The sequence below is a fragment of the Elgaria multicarinata genome, chromosome 8 (assembly GCF_023053635.1).
Source record: "Elgaria multicarinata webbii isolate HBS135686 ecotype San Diego chromosome 8, rElgMul1.1.pri, whole genome shotgun sequence".
In the NCBI taxonomy this organism is placed as follows: Eukaryota; Metazoa; Chordata; class Lepidosauria; order Squamata; family Anguidae; genus Elgaria; species Elgaria multicarinata.
Genome location: NC_086178.1, coordinates 66,744,401 through 66,766,327, shown reverse-complemented (window position 1 = coordinate 66,766,327; position 21,927 = coordinate 66,744,401). Strand labels below are relative to the sequence as shown.

Here is a 21,927-nt window from a genome sequence, read left to right as displayed (position 1 = left end):
CCTTCTCCCTTACCAACCTGCCCGGTCACTGAGGTCATCCGAGGGCCTGCTCCTGGTGGTTCCACCTAGATCCATCCTCCGATTGGAATCCACCAGGGGAAGAGCCTTCAGCGTGGTGGCGCCCCTCCTGCGGAATTCCCGGCCTCTGGATGTCAGGCAGGCACCAACCTTGTACTCCTTTTGGCGCCTCCTGAAAACATCTTTATTCCAAGAAGCCTTTCTTTAACATGCAGCCTTGGATTTCTGTGTTGTTTTTTGCTTCTTTTTAAATTTTGTTTTAACTGTTTTATTCTGTTTTTATTTTCATTTTTACCTTGTACACTGCTCTGAAATTTTTCAATGGGGAGCGGTATATAAATATTCTAAATAAATAAATAAATAATAAATAAGTCTGAGAAAATTAAAAAGACTAAGCAGAATACAGTGCCACTGTTCGCCCATAACCTTTTGAAATTGAATGGCAACTGAATGGTCAGGGGAGGGAATAGACCCTTTCTCCAAATAGGTGATTTGTTTTAATAGGTCTTCACAAAGGTGGCATGGGTGAATTTTCAAGGTCACTGTTGAATAAAGATTTTTATTTTTCTCGGAAACCCAAACAACTGAATTGTTGGGAGACCCAAGCCAGTGGCCATGTAGGACAGTTATCATTCATGAACTGAAATTTTACTGTGCAATCACATATGTCCTATTACCAAGAATCCATATGATTCTACACACACTAGCCCTCTGCAGACAATTAAAAGTCAGTGACACTCAATGCATGAATGGGTAGGCACGATTTAAGATCCTGGCACTACCTCCATTCTAAGCATGTCGATTATTATTATTATTATTATTATATTTATTTGTATCCCGCCTTTTGCCCAATGCTGGGCCTCAAGGCGGCCTTACAAAGTTTAAAATATACATGGGGGGGGGGAGGGAAACAAAACCATAAACAATTAAAAAATACACAACAAAATTATAAAACATTAACATAGATGGAGGGCTGGATTATTCTCCAAAGGCCTGCTTGAACAAAAAAGTTTTAGCCTGCTTCCGAAAGCCCATCAAGGAGGGGGCCAGCCTAGCTTCCCCAGGAAGAGAGTTCCAGAGCACCGGAGCAGCCAACGAGAAGGCCCTATCCCATGTTCCCACCAAGCGTGCCTGTGAAGAAGGTGGGACTAAAAGAAGGGCCTCTCCAGAAGATCTCAAAGTACGGGCAGGCTCATAGGGGAGAATACGTTCTTTCAAATAACCTGGACCCGAACCATATAGAGCTTTATAGGTCATAACCAGCACTTTGAATTGTGCCCGGAAACAGACTGGAAGCCAGTGGAGCTGTTTTAACAGGGGAGTTGTCTGCTCCCTGTAACCAGCCCCGGTCAACAATCTGGCTGCAGCTCTTTGAACCAGCTGGAGTTTCCGAACACTCTTCAAAGGCAGCCCCACGTAGAGCGCGTTACAGTAATCCAATCGGGATGTAACTAAGGCATGTGTCACCGTGGCCAGGTCCGACATCTCTAGGAACGGGCGCAGCTGGCACACTAGCTTTAACTGTGCAAATGAACTCCTGGCCACCGCCGAAACCTGGGCATCCAGGCTCAGGGCTGAATCCAGAAGCACACCCAAGCTGCGGACCTGCGTCTTCAGGGGGAGTGTAACCCCATCCAACACAAGCTGAATCCCTATTCCCTGATCTGCCTTTCGACTGACCAGGAGCACCTCTGTCTTATCTGGATTGAGCTTCAATTTGTTCGCCCTCATCCAATCCATTACTGCCAACAAACAGCGGTTTAGCACAGAAACTGCTTCCTTGGAATTGGGTGGAAAGGAGTAGTAGAGTTGGGTGTCATCAGCGTACTGGTGGCACCGCACCCCACAACTCCGGATAACCTCTCCCAACGGTTTCATGTATATGTTAAATAGCATGGGGGACAAAACAGAGCCCTGAGGGACTCCACAGGCCAATGGCCAGTTCTTTTGCACAGAGCATACGCACATATAAGCTGGACACACTTAGATTGTTGTCCAACTGTGAGTTATTGTGTCATCTGAATGCAGTGCGTTTTCCACAGGGTGGTTTATCGTACTGTCTGGATGCAGTGCTTTCCCCACAAGGTATCATGTCGTCTGAATGCACGCTTTTTCTGCAGGGTGGTTTGTTAACCACGCAGTGTGGCTTGTTAACCACCCTGAACAACCCAACAACCAGCCATGGTTTCTCAAGGTGGCTTGTTCAAGAAAAATAAACCACACTGCATGTTAACAAGCCACCCTTTGGAAAAAGTGTTGTATTCTGACAACACGATAACCCACCCTACAGAAAACACATTGCATGTACGTACATATAGATTATCTAAGCATTAGCACCATGAAAAAAGTGCCAAACATGTAGAGAGTTTGGGCAAAGGGCATGATCCTGTTTTCTACTCCACAAGTTAAATATCTCCAAATTTTAAGTTTTTTAAAAAGGGCTCTGTGAACAATAATGATATTGTACAACATCACAAATTGAGTTTGCTTACAAGTAACAAATAGGCATGGATCAACTCATAGTAGGATTCGTCTAGCAATATATGCTTCATGAAGCATTTCAGATGCTTCATAATGCAATACAGGACCAGGACAATGTGAAGGACTTCTCCGCTGTGGCACCCCGGTTGTGGAATGAGCTCCCCAGAGAGGTCCGCCTGGCGCCTACACTGTACTCCTTTCGTCACCAGCTGAAGACCTTTTTATTCTCTCAGTATTTTAACACTTAATTTTAACTTAAATTTAACTGTTTTAACTCTGTATTTTAATCTTATATCAATTTTGCTGCGTGGTTTTATCCTGGTTGTACTTTTTATCCTGTATTTTGTAATTGTGCTTTTAACCTGTTGGTTGTTTTATTGTGGTTTTAATTTTTGTGAACCGCCCAGAGAGCTTCGGCTATTGGGAGGTATAAAAATGTAATAAATAAATAAAATAAGCATCTTTGCTGGCCCCAAGTACTCTATCCTCCCCACCTGGATTTGGGCCTGAAAGACCTAGGAAAAATATGGGTGCATGAAGAATAAATTGTAAGAAAGCACAATTAGTGACACTGCACAACATCATCACTGATCACAGTGTATAACTGTTTAGGCATCAGCCTTAGCTTCCAATTCCTTGGCTTTGTGTTCCTTGAGCCAACATGATATAACCCTTTACTCCAGTCTTAAAGCAGCAGATTTTATGATTATTGAATATAAATTCAAGGAACCTTGGCCTAGTTGAGATAAGGTAAACTATCCAGCAGCTTCAAGCAGCTTCAGCATTCCTATTGTGCACATTTGTAACAAAATGTTGCTTCATTATGTTCTAGGAGCACTATACTCACTAATGTGTACAAATTTCAAAGTACCGTAGCAGCTATTGCCTAAGTGTTGAAAAGGTGGGGAAAGCTGTGCATGTATCCTCAAGTCCTGCCTGTTCTTGCTGTAATATAAAAGAGACATTTTACTATTTCTCAGAAAAACGTTCACATTTAATACATGGTATTAGACTGCAACTCAGATTATGTTAGGCTGCAACTCAGCAGCCAGCATAACCAATGGTGAGGATGAGAGGAACTGCAGTCCAACAACATCTGGAAGTCCACATGTTCCCCATTGTTGGATCAAAGAGCCTTCCATCACTGGAGAAACATGACTGGATAAAGCTCATAATTTGTTGGTGGCATTCTAATCCCACAGAATGGTTATACTGCAGCCTCCAGATATGTTGGACTTCAATTCTGGGGGTTGTAGGCCAAGACATCTGGAGGGCACTGCACTGGGGAAGACAATTTAGTATTAGTATTCTCTGTATGTATTAAAAGGCAAATAGATGGTAGGGTCTTTGCTGAAAATGATGACACCTTGGTTCTCCTAGCATAATTACTGTATGAACATCTCAAATGCCAAATAATCAAAAGATGAAAATATAACTTCTGTGAACCTTATCTTATCTTAGTTCCTATAGTCCCTTGTTCCTAGACACTATGATTTTTTTATCCAAAGCAGTACTCATGCAACATAATTCCCCAGCACACCATCAACAAAATTCTGAAGGTCAGAGAATGTTTGAGATGTGGGGGTAGGGAGTCTGAAGTGGGAGAGGGGAATCAGGGAAAATCAGACAGAAACAGTTTGCATGCGTAGAGAGATGTTAAAATGTTTATCTAAAAGGCAGGCTATACAATGTTGAAATAGAACATAACAAACTTATAAAAATAAACAACAAGGGATACAAATTAAACAAAGTGGGAGAAATTCTGGTAGTGGTGCTGTTCTTTGAACTGTTGTGTAGCAGCTAGTGAAAGACATTGTGCAAGACCTCGAGAAAGAGAGTGCCTTGTGCTAGCATGTCTCCTGAAACATTGTGCAAATCTTGTTCTAGCACATATTGGGATATTGTGCAAGAACATGAGCAAATGGAAGCAAACCTCTGGATTGTAATTCCCTTTTCCCATTAATGGATCTTCCATTCAGAAAAAACCCTGAACCATCGAAAAACGTTCCATTCATGGAAGGGTACCTCTGGATCAAGCCAATTATCTTTAGCCAAAAGAAAAACACCACTTAAAAAACATATTTTAAAAATGTCGCTAATGCCAAATCATTTTGAACCAGACACACAAATGGATGAACACAAACTTAATTTATCACTGCCAGAACTAAGAATATTCAATAGTTTGGTAGAAGAACTTGGTCACTAACATCAAAAGGAACCTGTTTTAAGATTATCCTTAATAATTTGGAAATGATCAAATGTGCATGAAAAGGATGAAGGGATGATACATAAATCAGCATGCTGGATCTCTTCTGTACTAGTCTAAACTATTAAGTAGTCATCAATTACAAGACCTCCAAGTTCACTTTGTGCTTGAAATAATGTGCCGAGTTAGCACAAAACACCACTTAAAGGGATTTGAGGCAGAACCACTTTTTAAAAGATAGTATAATATAAATGTTACCAGCTTTTATTCTTTCCATTGTTGTAAGCCTTTGTCGTCACACAGACATGTTCAAATAAATAGATGTTCAAGAGACAGTTCTTCAGAAACTATTAACACGACATGCAAAAGCATTAAATACTATAGCTCCCTTAGAAATCAAAATTATTTTCAAGATTTTAGTTACACATTTTTTAGGCAAAAATATATTTAAAAAGAGAAAGGCTTATTCTTTTTGTGTCTATGTCATTCAAAGATTGGAACAATGGGTTAGATCCACACTAAATTCATCATGCTTTAGTTCCACTGAAATAGTTCCACTGAAATTACTAGACAGATTAGTTATAACTAACTTGCGCCACTGAAATCAATGCATGACTAACTTAGTCTGTATCCAACCCAATACCATTAAAGCAGATGTTTTGGTTATAACTCACATCATCACAGCATTGGCTATGTATGCTTCCTAGGGCTGATGAGAGTTATAGGCCACAAGTTTCCCACCTCTGCTCCAAAGGAATAACAGATAGAGGAGGGTCAATAGTGAAACCTCTTCATTAAAAGAAACAATTCAGATGCTAAATAAATTTCTTTAACATAGGGCTGAGCAACTTGGGGCCCTCCATATGTTTTCGCCTATAACTACTGTCAGTCCTAGCTGATAAGCAGAATGAAAATAGAAATCCTTAATTCTTGAGATGATTTCAAAACGAACTAATTTGCTTAAGATGGAAGTATGGGGGAGGTGAATCTAAAATAAAAATAACATAAAAGTGAACCAAAGAAAATTTTGTTCACATGTTCTGATGTAAAAGCCCTTGCATTGCTTTTCTTCTTCTCCCCCTTATCATGCTACACAAGCTACTTATATTATAGTGACTCTGTTCAAATGACACGCTAAGACACGGTGGTTAAACATTTTGAGCTAAACAATATGGCTTAGCCTGGTGTTTGAGACATCACTTAGCTTGTCATGTGAATCATACCTAACCGTGGTGGCTACATAATCACAGTTTAAACACACTCATGAACCATTTTCTTCAAAAAGGGGTAGAGGCCTAACCATGGCTTAGTGTGTCTCCCTGTACATGAAAACATACACATTTGTTGTTCTTATAAATAGTAACTTTCTCTACTTTTCCTATTTATTCAGCCTATCAAATTCAATTCACTACTAGTGTATTCACGCATGTTTAAAAACCTCAACATTACCATAGAAGGTGTTTCCCTGTTCAGCCTTAACACAGGAATATGAAACAAACAAACAGCCAACTCCAAAACCTAAAACATCCCCCCACCCCCAGTGATCTTGCTGTTTCCTCACTGCTAATAGAAGTGAAAGGACTATGATCTGGATCATAATAGCTTGAGGGGAAGATTTAAACTCCCTCCGCTGCAGCCATCCCAGAGGGCAGATAGAGTTTTGTGTTTTTGCATGCGTGTACATGTGCATGCACATACATCTACAGCAAGTGGGTGTGTGACACCCCCCCCAACCCAGCCCCGGGCACTGCATGTAGCCCTCATGGCCCAAAAGGTTGCCCACCCTTGGTATAAGCCACTTTACCTATTGATTTCCTTCCCTCCCCCTTTGGCTGGATAGCCCAAGTCACCAACTAATGGGCCAGAACAACACTTTTGAGAAGGGGGTGGGGCAAACACTCAAACCCTCCACCCAAGTAGCCAGCTGTTTCTCTGCATCCCCCATTATATCAGCATTTGCAACTCAGGAACCCCCTGTGGGTCACAAATTGCTGATCCCTATACGGCAGCTTTCCCTTGAACTTTCTATTTTAACTTTGGGGCTCAAATGCACTCCCCCTACCAGCTGTCCTCACCTCCTCTGCACCCCTTCTCTCTTCCACTAAAGTATCCAATATTTGCAAAGATACGAAAGTATTCAACTTGTCTTAGCATCAAGTTCCCACAGTAATTATACAATTTCACTGCCCCATCATCTTGGCTCCTTGAACATGTTATTAAATGGTCATGACAGCTGTCAGCTGAAAATGTAACCTAGGAACAAGGCTTCCAATAAAACGTTACTTTCTAAAAATTCCTCAGCACAGCACAACCCAGTTGAATGAAATCATGTTTAGTACAATCTTGAAATTAATTATTTGCTCACTCTGCCTCATCACTTTGTGATTGTTACAGAAAACATTCTCATATTTTCCAAGAGGATTAGCAGTATGCTGCTAGACCAGCCTCATATAAGTTTGGATATACAAACTTAAGATAATTTTTGCCAAGATATTTGCATGCTTTTTGTCACACGGATAATTACCCAAGCAATGGACAATTACAAGATTTCATCCTAACTGGCAGAGTTCAGCGTATATCAAACTATAGCAGAACAATTCATAAAGGCAAAGTATTACAGTCCTTAGCTGTTGGGAAAATGGAAAGAAAACAAAAGTGTTTTTTTTATTTATTTATTTCCTTATGAAATTACATGTAACGATGCTTAAGGGAAGAGGAGTGTGTGTGCCTAAGAACAACAGGTTTACAACCAGCATCATGTTGGACAGCTTAGACTGAGTGTAGGCCTTGCAACCATCCCCCCACCCCCAACATTGGCACCCATGGACAGAAGACCTGTAGAGGTAGCAGTGTAGTTACTTTGGTAAGACCAAAGAAAGACAAAGCAGACTACACATCAGTCCCTGGTCAGGGATGGGAGGGCAACATTAAAAACTGCATAAAACTCAGACTTCTTGAGGTAGGCAGAGTGTAAAATTAATAACATATGCTGATTACCTGTCCTGAAGTGATTTCCCCTTACAATAGCTAAGAGGTCCCCTTGGTGTGTCAGTAAATAAACAGATGGGCTAGAAGGAAATATCACAAGAGTCACCATTATGAACCCAACCTAAAGGACAGTGTCCCCACTCTTACCAAATATTCCCCATTTATAATCAGGATGTTTCTGACAAATACCAAACTTAAGACTTCTTGTTTACAAGCAGAAACTGCCATTCTCAACACTTAAAAGAGTTTTTAAAATATAAAAACTAAGATATTTGAGAAACAAATTGGGACATTTTTCTCGATTTCATCCACTCTCGTCATAGGATGCTTGGGCTGTTGGTTCCTTTGGTTTCTGCAGCCCAGGTTTTGGCCAATGTCTCCCATGAAGGCAAACTCCAGCATCCTATTCACCCTCATGGCCCTCCAGGAAGGACAGAGTTCCTACAGAGGGTACAGAATAGGGCTGTGCTCCGCTTCTGTTTGGGTCCCCTTAAGGCGGAGGCGAAGAGGATTGGGGGGGCAGCAGAGCATCACGGAGCGGATCGAGATGAAGGCAGATCCTTCGCCTCGATCCGGAGCTCCGAAAAAAAGGTAAGGGGGCCTTACCTGGTGCTGCCGCTGCCCGTGCAGTGACGGCTACAGAGCCAGGGCAAGGGGGGGGTCTTACCTGCTCTGTCGCAGCCCATCGCTGGCTTCACTTGAGCTCACGGCTCAACCCGGAAGTGTAGGCCCCAAGCGTAGGCCTACAGTTGCGGGTTGAGCCGCAGGCTGAAGTGAAGCTGGCGACAGGCCGTGACGGACCAGGTAAGTGGTGTGCATGAGGGGGGTCTTTCGTGGCCCCACCACCACCACCGCAGTTCGCATGGCGACGGTGGCACAGTCAGGTAAGTCTATGGGTGGGGGGGGAAAGAGCTCCGATTTGGATCCGGAGCTCCGTAACAAAGTGGACCAGACCACAGGCAGATCATGGCCGTGCAGATCGGCCCGATCCAGAAGATGCAGATCGGGCCGCAAAGAGGATCGGGGGGGGGTGTCTGTGCACAGCCCTAGTACAGAATACTGAGGTTCTATCTTATCTACAGCCTACATTCACCCATAGATTCGCCGAGCGGTTTTGGTCCATGCCTTGCCATAGGCCACATCTGGTTTCAAACGTGTTTAAAAAAAACATATTTTTCCTGTAGCCACTCTTACTGCACTGAACAGTGTCAGCCCAGGGAAAGGTACATTTCATACCCAAAACTGATTCTTTCTTTAAGGTTAACCTAAAAGAAGTTTTTTAGTGCATGTGTGTGTTAATTAGCTCTGTTTTTGGATTAATTTGATCAGGATCCCACCTTGTACTGCATCCTTTCCCGGTTGTTAATGGAAACTTATTGCAGCCAAAACTGCTATTGTGTCTCATTGGGGGAGTAGGCTTTAAAAAAAAGAAAAAGAAAAAGAAAAATCTGAACTGTAATCAATGGAGACATTTTTTTTCTTTGTAGCCCCCACTTCCTGGTGGTATGTGTATGTGTGGAATTTTGGAATGAAAACTGAGTGGGGAAGCTTACATCCCCCCTCCCAGAGCACCATGGTCCCAATCCAAATAAGAGCTGCATGGAGATAAATAATCCAGTCATGTGTAGGTTGGTTCCTAGTTTACCCTCCGAAGCCAATCTCCATTAGAACTCAGCTAATTTGTCCAAAATAGCATTGGAGAAATAGTTCTCATTGAAGGCTTAAAAAATTGTATTTGCAATTAATAAATTTACCATTTGGTTTTCTGAAGTTTGTGCATTTGTGTGTGTATCATTTTGGGTTGTCTTCCTTGCCATAGATGCCATATTGTCAAAGTTTAAAGGTCTGTTTTAGATGAATACAGGTTTCCTAGAATGTGTGCAAGTTTCTACACACCTCAACGGTGTATATTCAGTAACAATACTTTACTGGGTGACACCAACATTCTGAATTATAGAGTCAACTCAGCCAATCTCACAGAAGTATCATATTTAAACTTCCTAAAAAAAAATTGGAATCAAATCTAAAATATACAGTGGGACTTTTCACTGCGCTTTTGCCTGGTCAATATCACAAATATCTTAATGCCATATCACAAACTGCTTTCTGAATGTCCCCTCAAAAAAGGGAATAGACATGGGAGACGGGGAATGCTGTTCCTAAGGCATAGGCTTAAGCCCCCTTGGGTAAGTGAAATGCATTGTGTGGATCCTACCATATGTGTTGGAGCACTAATTTAGCATCAACATCTGTTGCTCACATGCCTCCTGCTTCCTTTAAACATTGCATCCCTTTTGATGAAGATGCACAAGCAATGCTTGATCTTGTTTTGTAATTCATGGCAATGGTTTGTTTGTTTTGAGAACAGCTGTCTCTTAACTTGATATCTTATGAAAATGTTGAAGAAATTAGCACTGACACATTATTATTATTATTATTATTATTATTATTATTATTATTATTTATTATCCAAATTTTTCTTTCACATTTTATAGTACATACCCTAGGTGGCTTGGAATACATTTAGAAAGGCCTATTGGAAAGAACTCTTATTATAATTAACTACAACATAAATTTATCACAAAGTATATACTCTCTGCATGTCATACTCTTCTAAATGATAAATGTATAAATATGATGGCTCAAACCAAACAATAAAATCATATGAAGTTAAAGATATAGTTCTTTAATGCTAACCGGACATGGTACATGCCTGAAAGCAGTACTAGTAAAATTGACCCAGAAGATAAAGTTAGTCAATTTTAACCTTTTATTGCCAATGGACATTTTCTAACAGCTATTACATAGTAGCGCATTATTCATTACTTGTATAATTCAAACATTCACAATCTCTTCTCTTGTTTTTATTATACAATGAATTATATAAAACTCAAAATACAAAACAGTGCGATCGGATTATATTTCAAGTTCAAAAACATAGTTGGTACCTATTGTCTTAATGTGGTGGACTAATAGGCACATGTTTTACTTTGTGAGAGAAAAAGGCACATTTATTAGGTTTTATCTGCAAAGGGTGATCTCTAGGAGACTAATCCACTATGCCAGCACTAGCTGATCCATGTAATCAGACAAAACATTCTTTCCTGCTGGGTGTCGATCATAGAATCATCGTCCCTCAGAATTTCCTGATATGGGGAAAAGGGGGATATCCCCCGTACCATGAAACACTAGGTGGGCAAGGGGAGATGGCTACACAGGTAATCCTTACCCCGTCCTCCACTGGGCTGCAAGATCCTCAGCAGAAGGCCTCAGGCATCAACTGTCATCACTAAATATGCCTCAGAATGATCAGCATCTCTATTCAGACAAACATAACCCACTCAAACCGCCTACCTAAGGAGATGTGACCAACTGAACCAAACTTAAAACACCAGCCTACTTACAGTGTGAAGCAGGCAAAAAGATATATATCCCAGCCAATTCCTGCTCGGCCCTCAAAAGAGTGACCAGTTAAATCCCCATACTACGTACAGGGAGGGAGCTGCACTTCGATGAGACCAGGAAGGCTAATATCGCCCCATAAGCCCCTCCTCCAGCTGGTGGCACCACCAAGCCCTGCCAATGTTGGGGCTTCCTGCGCATCTCTTCATTCCCACACACACACACACACACACACACACACACACGGAGTAGGGCATTTGCCAAACACACAATACAGCACAGAGGCCCATATGCACTGCGGGTTCATTTGTACAATTCTCAAAGAGGGAACACAAGATTGCACTGAATCTGACCGTTGTACCTATGAGCATCTGGGTATGGAACACCCACTATGTGTGTTGCACTAAGTATGTAGTGGAGGGAAAGGTGCATGTGAGGAATACAGATGCATGATAAGTATTTGTAGTGGGGCTATGACAATCAACTCCCACCTTTCAGGACTAAAATATTTCAGTTCTATCTACCCTCATATGCAGGTCAGATATGAACTAGTATTGTATAGTGGTTACAGCACTGGACTAGATTCAAAAACCCCATCAGCCATGAAGCTCATTGGTTGACCAATGGCCAGTCACTACCTCTCAGCCTAAACTATGTCACAGAGCAGTTATGAGAATAAAAGGGAGGGGGGAACTATGTATACCACCTTGAGTTTCTTAGAGGAAAGGCAGGATATAACTATGAACAAAATGACTTTTTAACTATAAAATCGGGATGAACAGACACTTTTCTCTCCACTCCATTATAATTCCATGGCTGCTCTTTCCCTCCCATTTGCTCTCCATAGTAATAATTTCAGAGATCTTCTCACAACCCCTAAGGGTGTATGTACAATACACGTACACACAAATCAGCTGACCTACGTGATTAATTTAAGACTGCAACAACAGTGTATTCTAGAATTATAAAATACTCAATTCCTAAAAGTTATATAAAAATGTACTTTTATAAAATAATGATAATTTCTGTTTTTAATTATATGGAAGCTTAAACAGCCAGCTCTGAAATCATACCTCCTAAGAACTTACCCAAGTAGCATGTAGCTAGAACTCAAAAAAAATGGGGAGGGGGGAGTCAAATGTCTAGTTTTATAGGGTTTATAAATTGATTTTAGTCATTATTACGTTACACATCATTCACTTCAGGTGACAGTATGCTTATTTAGTTAGATAGCTAATGTATCCCTGAAGAATAAAAGCAGCTTTAATATATCACTTTGCCATAGAACAACTAGAGAGAGCAAAAGAACATTTTGTCAACTTCAGGAAATAAGAAAACTATTAAGAATTATTTAAAGCTTCATAAAACACCAAAGAAATGTGCAGCTGTCAATAAGGGTATACATTAATCTTCCCCTTGAATATTTTTCCAACGTATTTTGTATAACCGGTGCTGCATTTTAAATTGCTAAGGCGTCACGTGAGTCTATTAACAAATTAACACCTTTGGGGGTCAAAGGGTCCTGTAAATTTAGCAGATTGACATAACTGCTATGTAAGAAACATGCCATCTCAAGTTCTACATGTTTTCAGTAGCTGCAGAAAATCAGATCTAGTTTTGCATGAACAGTTTCCACTAAACGTACACCACTTGGTGTGTTCCCACATAGCCTTCTACACTGGTGAGAAGGGAACAAATACACTAGTTCTGAATTATATGTAACAATGTTTTACTATAGTGTGAAATTGACCATGTGAAGGAAAGAATGTACTACTATTTGTGCCAGAGGCTGGCTCATCCTACCAAAAATGTTGGTACCTCTACTACCTAATGGATACACACATCTTTATTTGCATACCACATGTCTGTATTTTCCATGCATCATACAAACTAAGTACCCAAATAAAACATTTTCAAGAATGTCAATGTACATAAGTAAAGTTGCATGACCAAGTACAAAATTAGCAATATGCCTAACATGGCTAAGAAATGATAATAAAAAAACACAATCAGCATGTATTCACTAACTGTAATACTTTCCTTCCAAGGAACTATGGGAACTGTATAATGTTGGGCCAAATTATTCATCCCAGGTTTTTTTGTTTGTTTTGTTTTACAGCATTTCATGTTGGGGAGGTGTCCCTAAAGACCCAATCGATTTTCATAAAAGGGGGAGGGATTCTAAAACCTTGTGGTGAGTTGTTTTTATCCTTGTAGGTAGTGGCTGTAGGTTTCTTTCGCTCTCTTCCTCTCTCTTTCCTACTCCCATCCCCCCAAAAGGCCTTGGCATTGCTTTAAGCAGTGGCTAAACTGCTGGTAGCAGCTTGGTAATATTCCTGCAGCATCATTCCCATGGCACAATTCTGTGTCAGGAATGCCACCAGGCTATTGTACACAGCCAAGCTGTTTGAAGCACCAACAAGGCTTTTCTTCTGTATAGTAAAAAGAAGAAGAAAAATTCTCAGCCACCCTATATTTAAAAGGCAAGGCTACCACTCCCAAAGTCTTTAGAATTAACCAATTGTATCCAATTGGAATTGTTTACACAGTAACATCTCCAAGATTTTGTGAGAAGTCATGACAGATTAAAGGCTGGTCTGAGTGATGTAATGAGGGAAGGAGAACATTATCCCATCTAAAACCAGCAAGGTTTGTTTTTCACTAGTATACCAGATAAAGTGACACAATTGCAGGTCATAGCCAACATGCCAGATTAAATGCTTTGTGATTTATTTGTGAGGTGTTTTTTTTTTTAATTTATTAAAGCACTAAACCAAACTATCAGTTCAGAAAATATTTTCCTATTTTTTCATTTATGAAAATAATGGAAAACTAATTTATTTATTTATTACATTTTTATACTACCCATTAGCCGAGGATCTCTAAGCAGTGCACAGTTAAAACCATAAAATACAACAGTGTTAGGTAAATTTAAAATATTAAAAGTTTTAAAAAGCGACATTTTAAAGCACTTACCTGTGCACTGCCCTCCATTAGTTGGATCTCCATAATATCCTGGCATACATGTTTCACACTGCTTTCCTGTAGTTAGGTTTTTGCATTGATCACAAACATTGCCATTGACACAAGTGCTATGTCCATTGCACTGACAAGCTGCAATAATAATAAAAAAAGACAGATTTTAACTGTTTTGGAATATGAAACAAAAGACAAAAGCATTATCATTCTTACAAAATACCATAGATGAGTATGATTAGCATTTCACAATCAACATAAAGGTTTATTTAAATGAACAGATGTAAATCTGGAAGTGCCTGGTGAAGGATGCTAAAGAAGTGCCTGATGGAGAATGCTACCTTGGTTATATTTTTGCCTATGTGCAATACAAGTTCATTTATTGAACAACTACATTCGTCCAGGCAGAGTGAAATTTTGCCTTCATTTTCACAAAGAATGAAGTTCAAGGTTCCGGTTGGTGGGACCAGCCTGACATCAGCAAACAGGGGAAAGGGGCATTCTTAACCCCGCAAAGAATACAGAAGCAGAAGCCCTGTAAAGCCTGGTGCGGAGAAGTCGACCATCAGGGTGGGATTGAAACCTAACCCATCTTGCAGATTCCAGTGTTTTGAAAGCTGACAATTTCTTCTTCTGTTTAAGTTGGTGCCCATTTAATGTACCATGCATTAAACACAAAGTGACAGAATTAAGGGAGGGTAAAACATTCCTCTGGCCAATTTGGATAGTAGTGTAGGAATAATTTTCAAATGACCCGAAGAATATATGAGGGGTGGGGGGAAGAATAGAGATGCTAAACATGATAAAGAGTTAAATTAAGAGCACAACAAAACTAATGACATTTGGGGGAAAAACACTGAAAACTACCAAAGAACGAGCAGAAACACAATAAATAAGCAAGGCTGCACCTCACTTATTATTATCAATGTCCATGGCACTGTTTATATGGAGAAACTCAACTCATGATCTGCTATCTTTTTTAAAAAATGGGATAAAAGTCAGAAAACATATTCCATTAAATACCAAGTATATGCAGATAAAATGAGTGAATAGAAAATATTTTCTTCCCACAATCCAGTGCATTGATAGATGAAATGTAGTGAAAAAGCACTTATTAAACAAATTATCCTTAAGAGATTATTCTCTTTGGTTTTATATGAACAGATGTTACATTCTTTTCTTCATCGTGGAGCACTGTTAAATCATTTTTAATTCTGCATCCATTGTTTATCCTTTATTTATTTATTTATTATTTTATTTTATTACATTTATATACCGCCCCCCAGCCGAAGCTCTCTGGGCAGTTTACAACAATTAAAAATAGTAGGCATTAAAAGTATACAAAAAATTTAAAAAACATAAAAACAGTATAAAAACAACAACATTGAATTCAACATTTATTGAATTATTTCTTGTAATGCTGATTAAATAAAGATGGCTGAATAATTCAATAAACCCAATATGGGTCAAAAATACGGGAACTGTTAACTTAGCACTTACTACCAAATTTCCTCGATTGTAAGACGCCATCGATTGTAAGACGCACACTAATTTTAGTACCACCAACAGAAAAAAAAAACCTAAGACACACCCGCGATTCTAAGACGCACCCCATTTTTAGAGATGTTTATATGGGGGGAAAAGTGTGTCTTAGAATCAAAGAAATAGGGTAGTTTTGATTTTTTTATTTAGCCCATTACAAATCTCACAGTGCTATTAAACCAATATTTTGGTGCTATTAAACCAACATATTCATAATCTGGATCAGTATTACTAGGGTTGTGCTGAATATTCAAGAGCAAGCCTTTCATACATAAACAGGGGATTTCATTAGAAGGCCCAAAATGTTTATTTATTTATTTATTGCATTTTTATACCGCCCAATAGCCGGAGCTCTCTGGGCGGTTCACAAAAAATAATGTTTATATGGGGGGATGCTTCCTGTAACTCCCCTCCCCCACCCCATGCTTGCCGTTTTGTGTCTCTCTGCTCCTCCACAGTACTAGTCCTCAGTTAAAAAAATAATTTAAAAACTTTATTGCTGAATATAGATGTCAAACAATCAAGGATCATAAGATGCATTTGGCTACTGCTTGAATTGTCTTTGTGATGTCAACATCATTGAAAAAAGCATTACATTGTCCCCATTCTGAATGGGTCTCAGAGAAAGAGCACACCTGTTGTGAACATTCCTGCCTGTTTGTAGGCTTTCCTCCCCTACACCCCCATTTTTTTAAAAAGGGGCAACACTTTTCATAGAGGACACATACGTTTATGCAAAGTATTTGAGTTCTGTCCTACATCTTATTATAATACCCTGCTGCATGCTCCAGGTCATTTTGTCCTTATAGCTTTGGCCATGATAACCAAGGCCCAGACTAATGTGTTGTAGGATGATGGCTAAAGCTTATTTGTTCTTCTAGGCCTTTGGAGATGTTGAGGTATAAAACTGTACTGCTGTTGGTGTTTTTAAAGGGAGTTTTTATTCCAATTTTTAAAGCAAAGCAGTTTTAATTGGTTTCGCTGTGCTGTTTTTATGTTCTGTATATCTCCCTAGGTACTTGGATAAGAAATAGAGTGAAATTTAGAAATAAAATAATAAAATTAAAAATAGGTATAGGGCTCAAACATCTTCAGAATGTTAACTGTGCTGATATTTGGTTATGGGAATTTACTGGCACAGATGCTGGAGTGAGATGAAATTGTAAACTCAAGATGTTTAATTGCTTAAGAGCCAGGAGTGGTGTTTATTGTAAATGTATCAAGATGTGAAGTTCCAGAACTACTATGTAAACTTATTAATTCTGCAATGAAAAAACTGTCTATTTTGTCTAGCCAAGGTACCTAGAGTATGCCAATCATGCATTAGATCCCAATTCGAATAGTTGAATGGTTTTCACATAAATCTGCTCTAGAGTTTAACTACTTCACCCCTCTACCTTTTCCTTTCTTTCTGTTAGCTCTCTTGTTTGTTTGCTTTATTCTTCAGAAAGAGGCAGAAGATTAACTTTTGGATTGGAACCTGAAAACATTATTTGACGTCTTTGATTCAGCATTGCTATCCTAAAGCCGCAGAGCTTCTTGAAGAAGAATTACAAGAGGTTTTAGCCACAACTTGTTCAATATCTACACTTATTCTCAAGCCACAGAATATTTGCAAATAAACTTTGTATTTCACACATCTCTGCATGTCAGAAATAACAACCCTCCTATTATTCATGAAATTATTTATGACGAAATAAAAAAAATGAGATGTTATTATGCCAGTGTGGTATAGAGCTTAGAGTGTTTCAATGGGACTGGAGAGACCCACGGAACTCACTGGGTGGGGCAGTCACTGACTCCCAGCCTAACCTACCACACAAGGTTGTTGCAAGGATAAAATGGAGGAGAAGGAAGATCATGTACACTGCCTTGAGCTCCTTGGAGGAAGTAGCAGGGTATAAATGTTACAAATAAATAAGTATGTTTTTACAGTTTGTGAAAACTTGTAAGTTCTTCAATATCTTGAAGACATATTTAACTACACCATATTACTGAGCACACATCCTGAGTATATGATTTGGATGGCCTGTAATTAAATATATTATATATGAAGGGGGGTGGCAAGGGCAGTGGGGAGGAAAAGAATGGCTGAGAAATGTTTTTGGCAAAAGGCTCACATTTTTACAGAAGCTTTGAAAATATACTAACAAAATAACGCATGAAGCTATCCTATTCTTGGAAACAGGTCATTAGCAGTTCTATTATTTTATTGGATGTAGGTAGCAGCAGCAACAACAATGAGGTCCTACCTGGGCACTGGATAAAAGACCATTCATAATTTTTCTCTTTGGGACAAAGATTGTTGTCTAGAGCCATTTCAGTAGAATGTATTCCATTGAACTTCACTGGCCCCCTTGAAGATCCTTCCACACAATGGCCTTTGCCTGTGTTACTGGGATCATTGCACCATCCACATCCTGGGTGTTCCAGACACTGTCCGCAAGTCCTCAACCCAGAGCAGTTTTGAGCTGTAATACAAAGGCTATAATTAAAAGCTGAGTGCTTGTGAGAGGTTTCTTGTTAATGATATGAAAACAGTTTAGTACAATTCAACTTTTGTCTCATACACTCCAATTGCTCTCATGTAAATTACTGAAGAAAAAAAATCACGGTCAGTATTGCTTCAAATAAAATAAAATATTGTAACTATAACTTTCCAAGCAATAGTAGTCTTTTCTCCATCTGAAGCATATGTCCATACAATATCCATAACAAGATAGGCAGTGTCATATTTAAGAAGTGTCTACCCCACTTTTAGTTTATGTTCTGTGCATATAGAATAAACATGAAACAATATAAAATCACATATAAAATCAGCTGAAATTCAAGAGGAAATCAATAGTGATACAACAATAACAGCAAATTCAAATTAAATACTGATAAAATCTTGGGAAGATCAAATTGAGCCTAAACTAAAAGTGATAAAGTAGGAGCCAAACAAACATGTCTGAGGAAGACATTCCATCATTGGACACACTTTGTTCATTTTTCTTTAGGGGGACTGACAGACTGAACTTTTCTTAGAGTCTGAGTGGTACAGGAGGAACTGAACATCAGTTATATCTTTGGCTATTCCAGTTTTCTTCCTCTTTTTGGAGAATATGACACATCTCCACCACCTCAGTCATCTGAATTTGAAAGACTAAACTGAATCTTTTCCCTAGTAGTTTGTCTAGAGACTGATTCCTATATTAGTTCTATACAGTGAGATTCAAAATAGATAAGACAATGACTTTTTACTAGATCAGGTTTTCTCTGAAGGCACATGTGTGTGGTCTCTGGGGTTTTGTTAGTATCTTGAGCTTTAAAGTATTAAAAGTGTGTGTTTGTTTTTAAATAGAGTACATTTAGAACCATGGCTGGTCAATCAAGGAAGGCTTCTTGAAATAAACATGTCTTCAGCAGGAACCAAAAACAACACAACGTTGGTGCCTGCCTGATTGCCAGAGGCAGGGGATTCCACAGAAGGCTCTATTCTGGGTGGACACCAGCTTTGCCATAGGTCCATGTGGAACCACCAGGAGCTTCACCATCTGATGACCTCAGTGACCAGGCAGGTTTTTAAGGGACAAGGTGCTGTCTCAAGTATCCTGGTCCCAAGTTGTTTAGGATTTTAAACACCAGTAGCAAAACCTTAAACCTGGCCTAGCAGCAGATAGGCCTAGTAGCAGACAGTGCCATTCCCTCAGCAAAGGAGTTGCAATTGCACTCAGGTGCCTACAAGTCTGGACCTTTTTATTTTTTTTCTCTGCTACATACAGCAGTTGTATGCCATATTTCAGTCCATATTTTTAAATCTATTTTCTAAGAAAATAGTGAATTATAATACTCCTATACAAACCTAAAGACAAGGGCAAGGACACAGGTACAGTGAAATCAGTTCGACACTTCAAACCCTGAGCATCATCTAGATCAGTCTTAAAACAACTTAGTGGAGGCTCAGGGGAAAGAGTGTGCTGGAAAGCAGAGGGCCCCAAAGGTCAGTTCCACACTTCAAAACGTGATGATAACTTTGTTAATGGGCTGATATGGTCCCCTTCCCCTCCCCCTGCCACCAACCTACAACTGCCAATGGCTGTATGTTTCCTGGTCCATTTCATTCCCTTTGGTAGATGAAATACACAACGTAATACTCAAGCAAGGCTATACGTAGTTTGACAGTTGTAAGTGCACACTTTTGCAACTGTGAAAAAACAGTGGTAGGGAATGATAATAAAAAAATAACAAAGACATTTTGTGCTAATACCTGGGGTCAATTTTTTTAAAAGAAAATTTATGGCCCCATTTGCACAAATGTTGGGGCCTGAATTTTTTTAAGGGGTTGTCAAATCAGTGACAGCCCCTCCAAAGTGCCACGTGGAATCAACATGAATGAGAATGCATGAATGAGATTGCTCAGGAAGAACGGCAGGGGTTTCTGCCACTCTTGCTGAGAAGCTCACTCACCATATCTCACAACCCACATTGGGCTGGCTTTCCTGGGTTCAGATGACACATCAACCCATCATGGGTTAAACAACCCCAAGAACAAGCCATGGGTTGTCAGGGTGGTTTGTTGCCCACAGACAAGACACCCAGCAGGAAGTGGTTCAAGTTCAGAAAACATGGGAACCAACCATGGCTTTTTACCTATGATGGGTTGTCGTGTTGTATGAATCCAGTCACTAGGGTTAGCTAAGTGTGTTTATTTCTGATTATTTTTCATTTGCTCTTATGGCTAACTGTTCAAACAGTTCTAAAAGTAGGGAATTTGTTTTCTAAAAAAGAAAAATTCTCAAAAACTGTTTAACCTGCTGCTTTACAAAATCCTCAAGTAAAATCAAAGTTTGTTTTGTAATAACTTTGTCTAGGGCCTCGTCATTCATCCCATGCCCAAGTGCTGTACCACACTACCTAGTGCAGTGTGTTGGCATAACCATTTATTAAACATTTACTGGAAGCAGTAAGCAAATAAAGGTATCTACTTTGTGGCAAATCTATGGACTACGGAGGAGGGACTGGATTAGATGGACTCTGTTGCTTCCCTCCTTCTGTGAGCCTGTGTCACCACAGAGATAAACACCCCAAAACCTTCAATTAACTAATGTCTTTGAATAGCTTCTGCAGCTACTGGAAGAAAATACTGCCAGCAATATGCACTACTAAGGACTGGTTCTCATGTTATTTTTTCAGCATCTACTTCTAAAAGAATGCAAGGAAAAGAATCCTGACACACACTTTTGGCATCATTTGCAGAGTATGGATAAGCACACATATACTGCTGGACCATGAACAGAAATTTAGGAGGATCCTGTGTGGGAATTCCACCTCCCACCACAAAAAACTGCATATGAAATCAACAGTAACTTAAACTAGAAGAGATGTGCATATTAAATAACAAAAAATTGCCTGCTTTAGCAGCATATTTTTCTTCCTTAAATATGGAAAAGAAAACAATGCAAACAGTTGTAGAAATTTGAGGGAAATGACCCTTCTAAGTCCAACATAAACTCTAATAGAGAGAAACCCCAAACCAGCTATGTTATAGTTGATATATATATATATATATATGGATTGCGGTGTTTGTCATCACACTTCAATATTAACTACTTTCTTTGCATCTATATTACTTCAGCTCTGTCATTTAGGAGTAATTATTGTCAACACTTTAACTAAACAAAGCAGTTCTGAAAATGAAAGCCAAAAAGTCAAATAAAAGATCAGTATCTTGATAGATTCCTTAATGTACCAGATAATCCATACAAGGTTGCTGCAAATAACACAATTATGTCATCAAAAGACTATTGTTCACACTCTAAAAGACCACTAGGAACAAAGAAGTCCCAAACAGAATTTATCTGAAGGGTCAATTCACCATTTATTCCACATGAATAAAAAGACTATGTGAACCTTCCACTTATCATTCTTCAGCCTATAGCTTTGATGGAAGGAACTGACAGATTAGTTTGGTCCAATTCAGCATTATCTGTTAGTTTTTGATAAAGTAGTGCATATAAATACAATATTTACAAAGCCGAATCATGTTTTATTGAGACAAATTTTCCTTCCTGTCCCTCTAAAATTGACTAGCCCGCAGGTGAAGTTGGTGGCCACATTTGGAAAGCAGGGTTAAAGGGTTAAATAGGTGACGGACCTTCTCAAGCATGATGCAGACTGCTGCCCTTAAATATTACCCATCCCCATATGGAGCAGCTTATGCCAAAGCACACCAACAATGGTTATTTTACCCTGATGAGAAATATGAATACTGTGTGTTTGGGGGATTTGGGGAAATATGAAGGCTGCTGTGTTGCCTTCTGCGAGGTCAGCAA

General features: G+C 39.4%; 1 protein-coding gene across 1 annotated transcript in view; it reads right to left on the bottom strand.

Moving 5' to 3' along the window:
- Positions 1-21,927, bottom strand: part of ATRNL1 (attractin like 1) — a 682,244-nt gene that overhangs the window by 486,441 nt on the left and 173,876 nt on the right. The window contains exons 18-19 of the mRNA XM_063132703.1: positions 17,866-18,084; positions 14,072-14,209 (exon numbers count right to left, since the gene is read on the bottom strand). Coding sequence (XP_062988773.1) covers positions 14,072-14,209; positions 17,866-18,084 — 357 coding nt within the window. The remainder of the gene's footprint in view (positions 1-14,071; positions 14,210-17,865; positions 18,085-21,927) is intronic.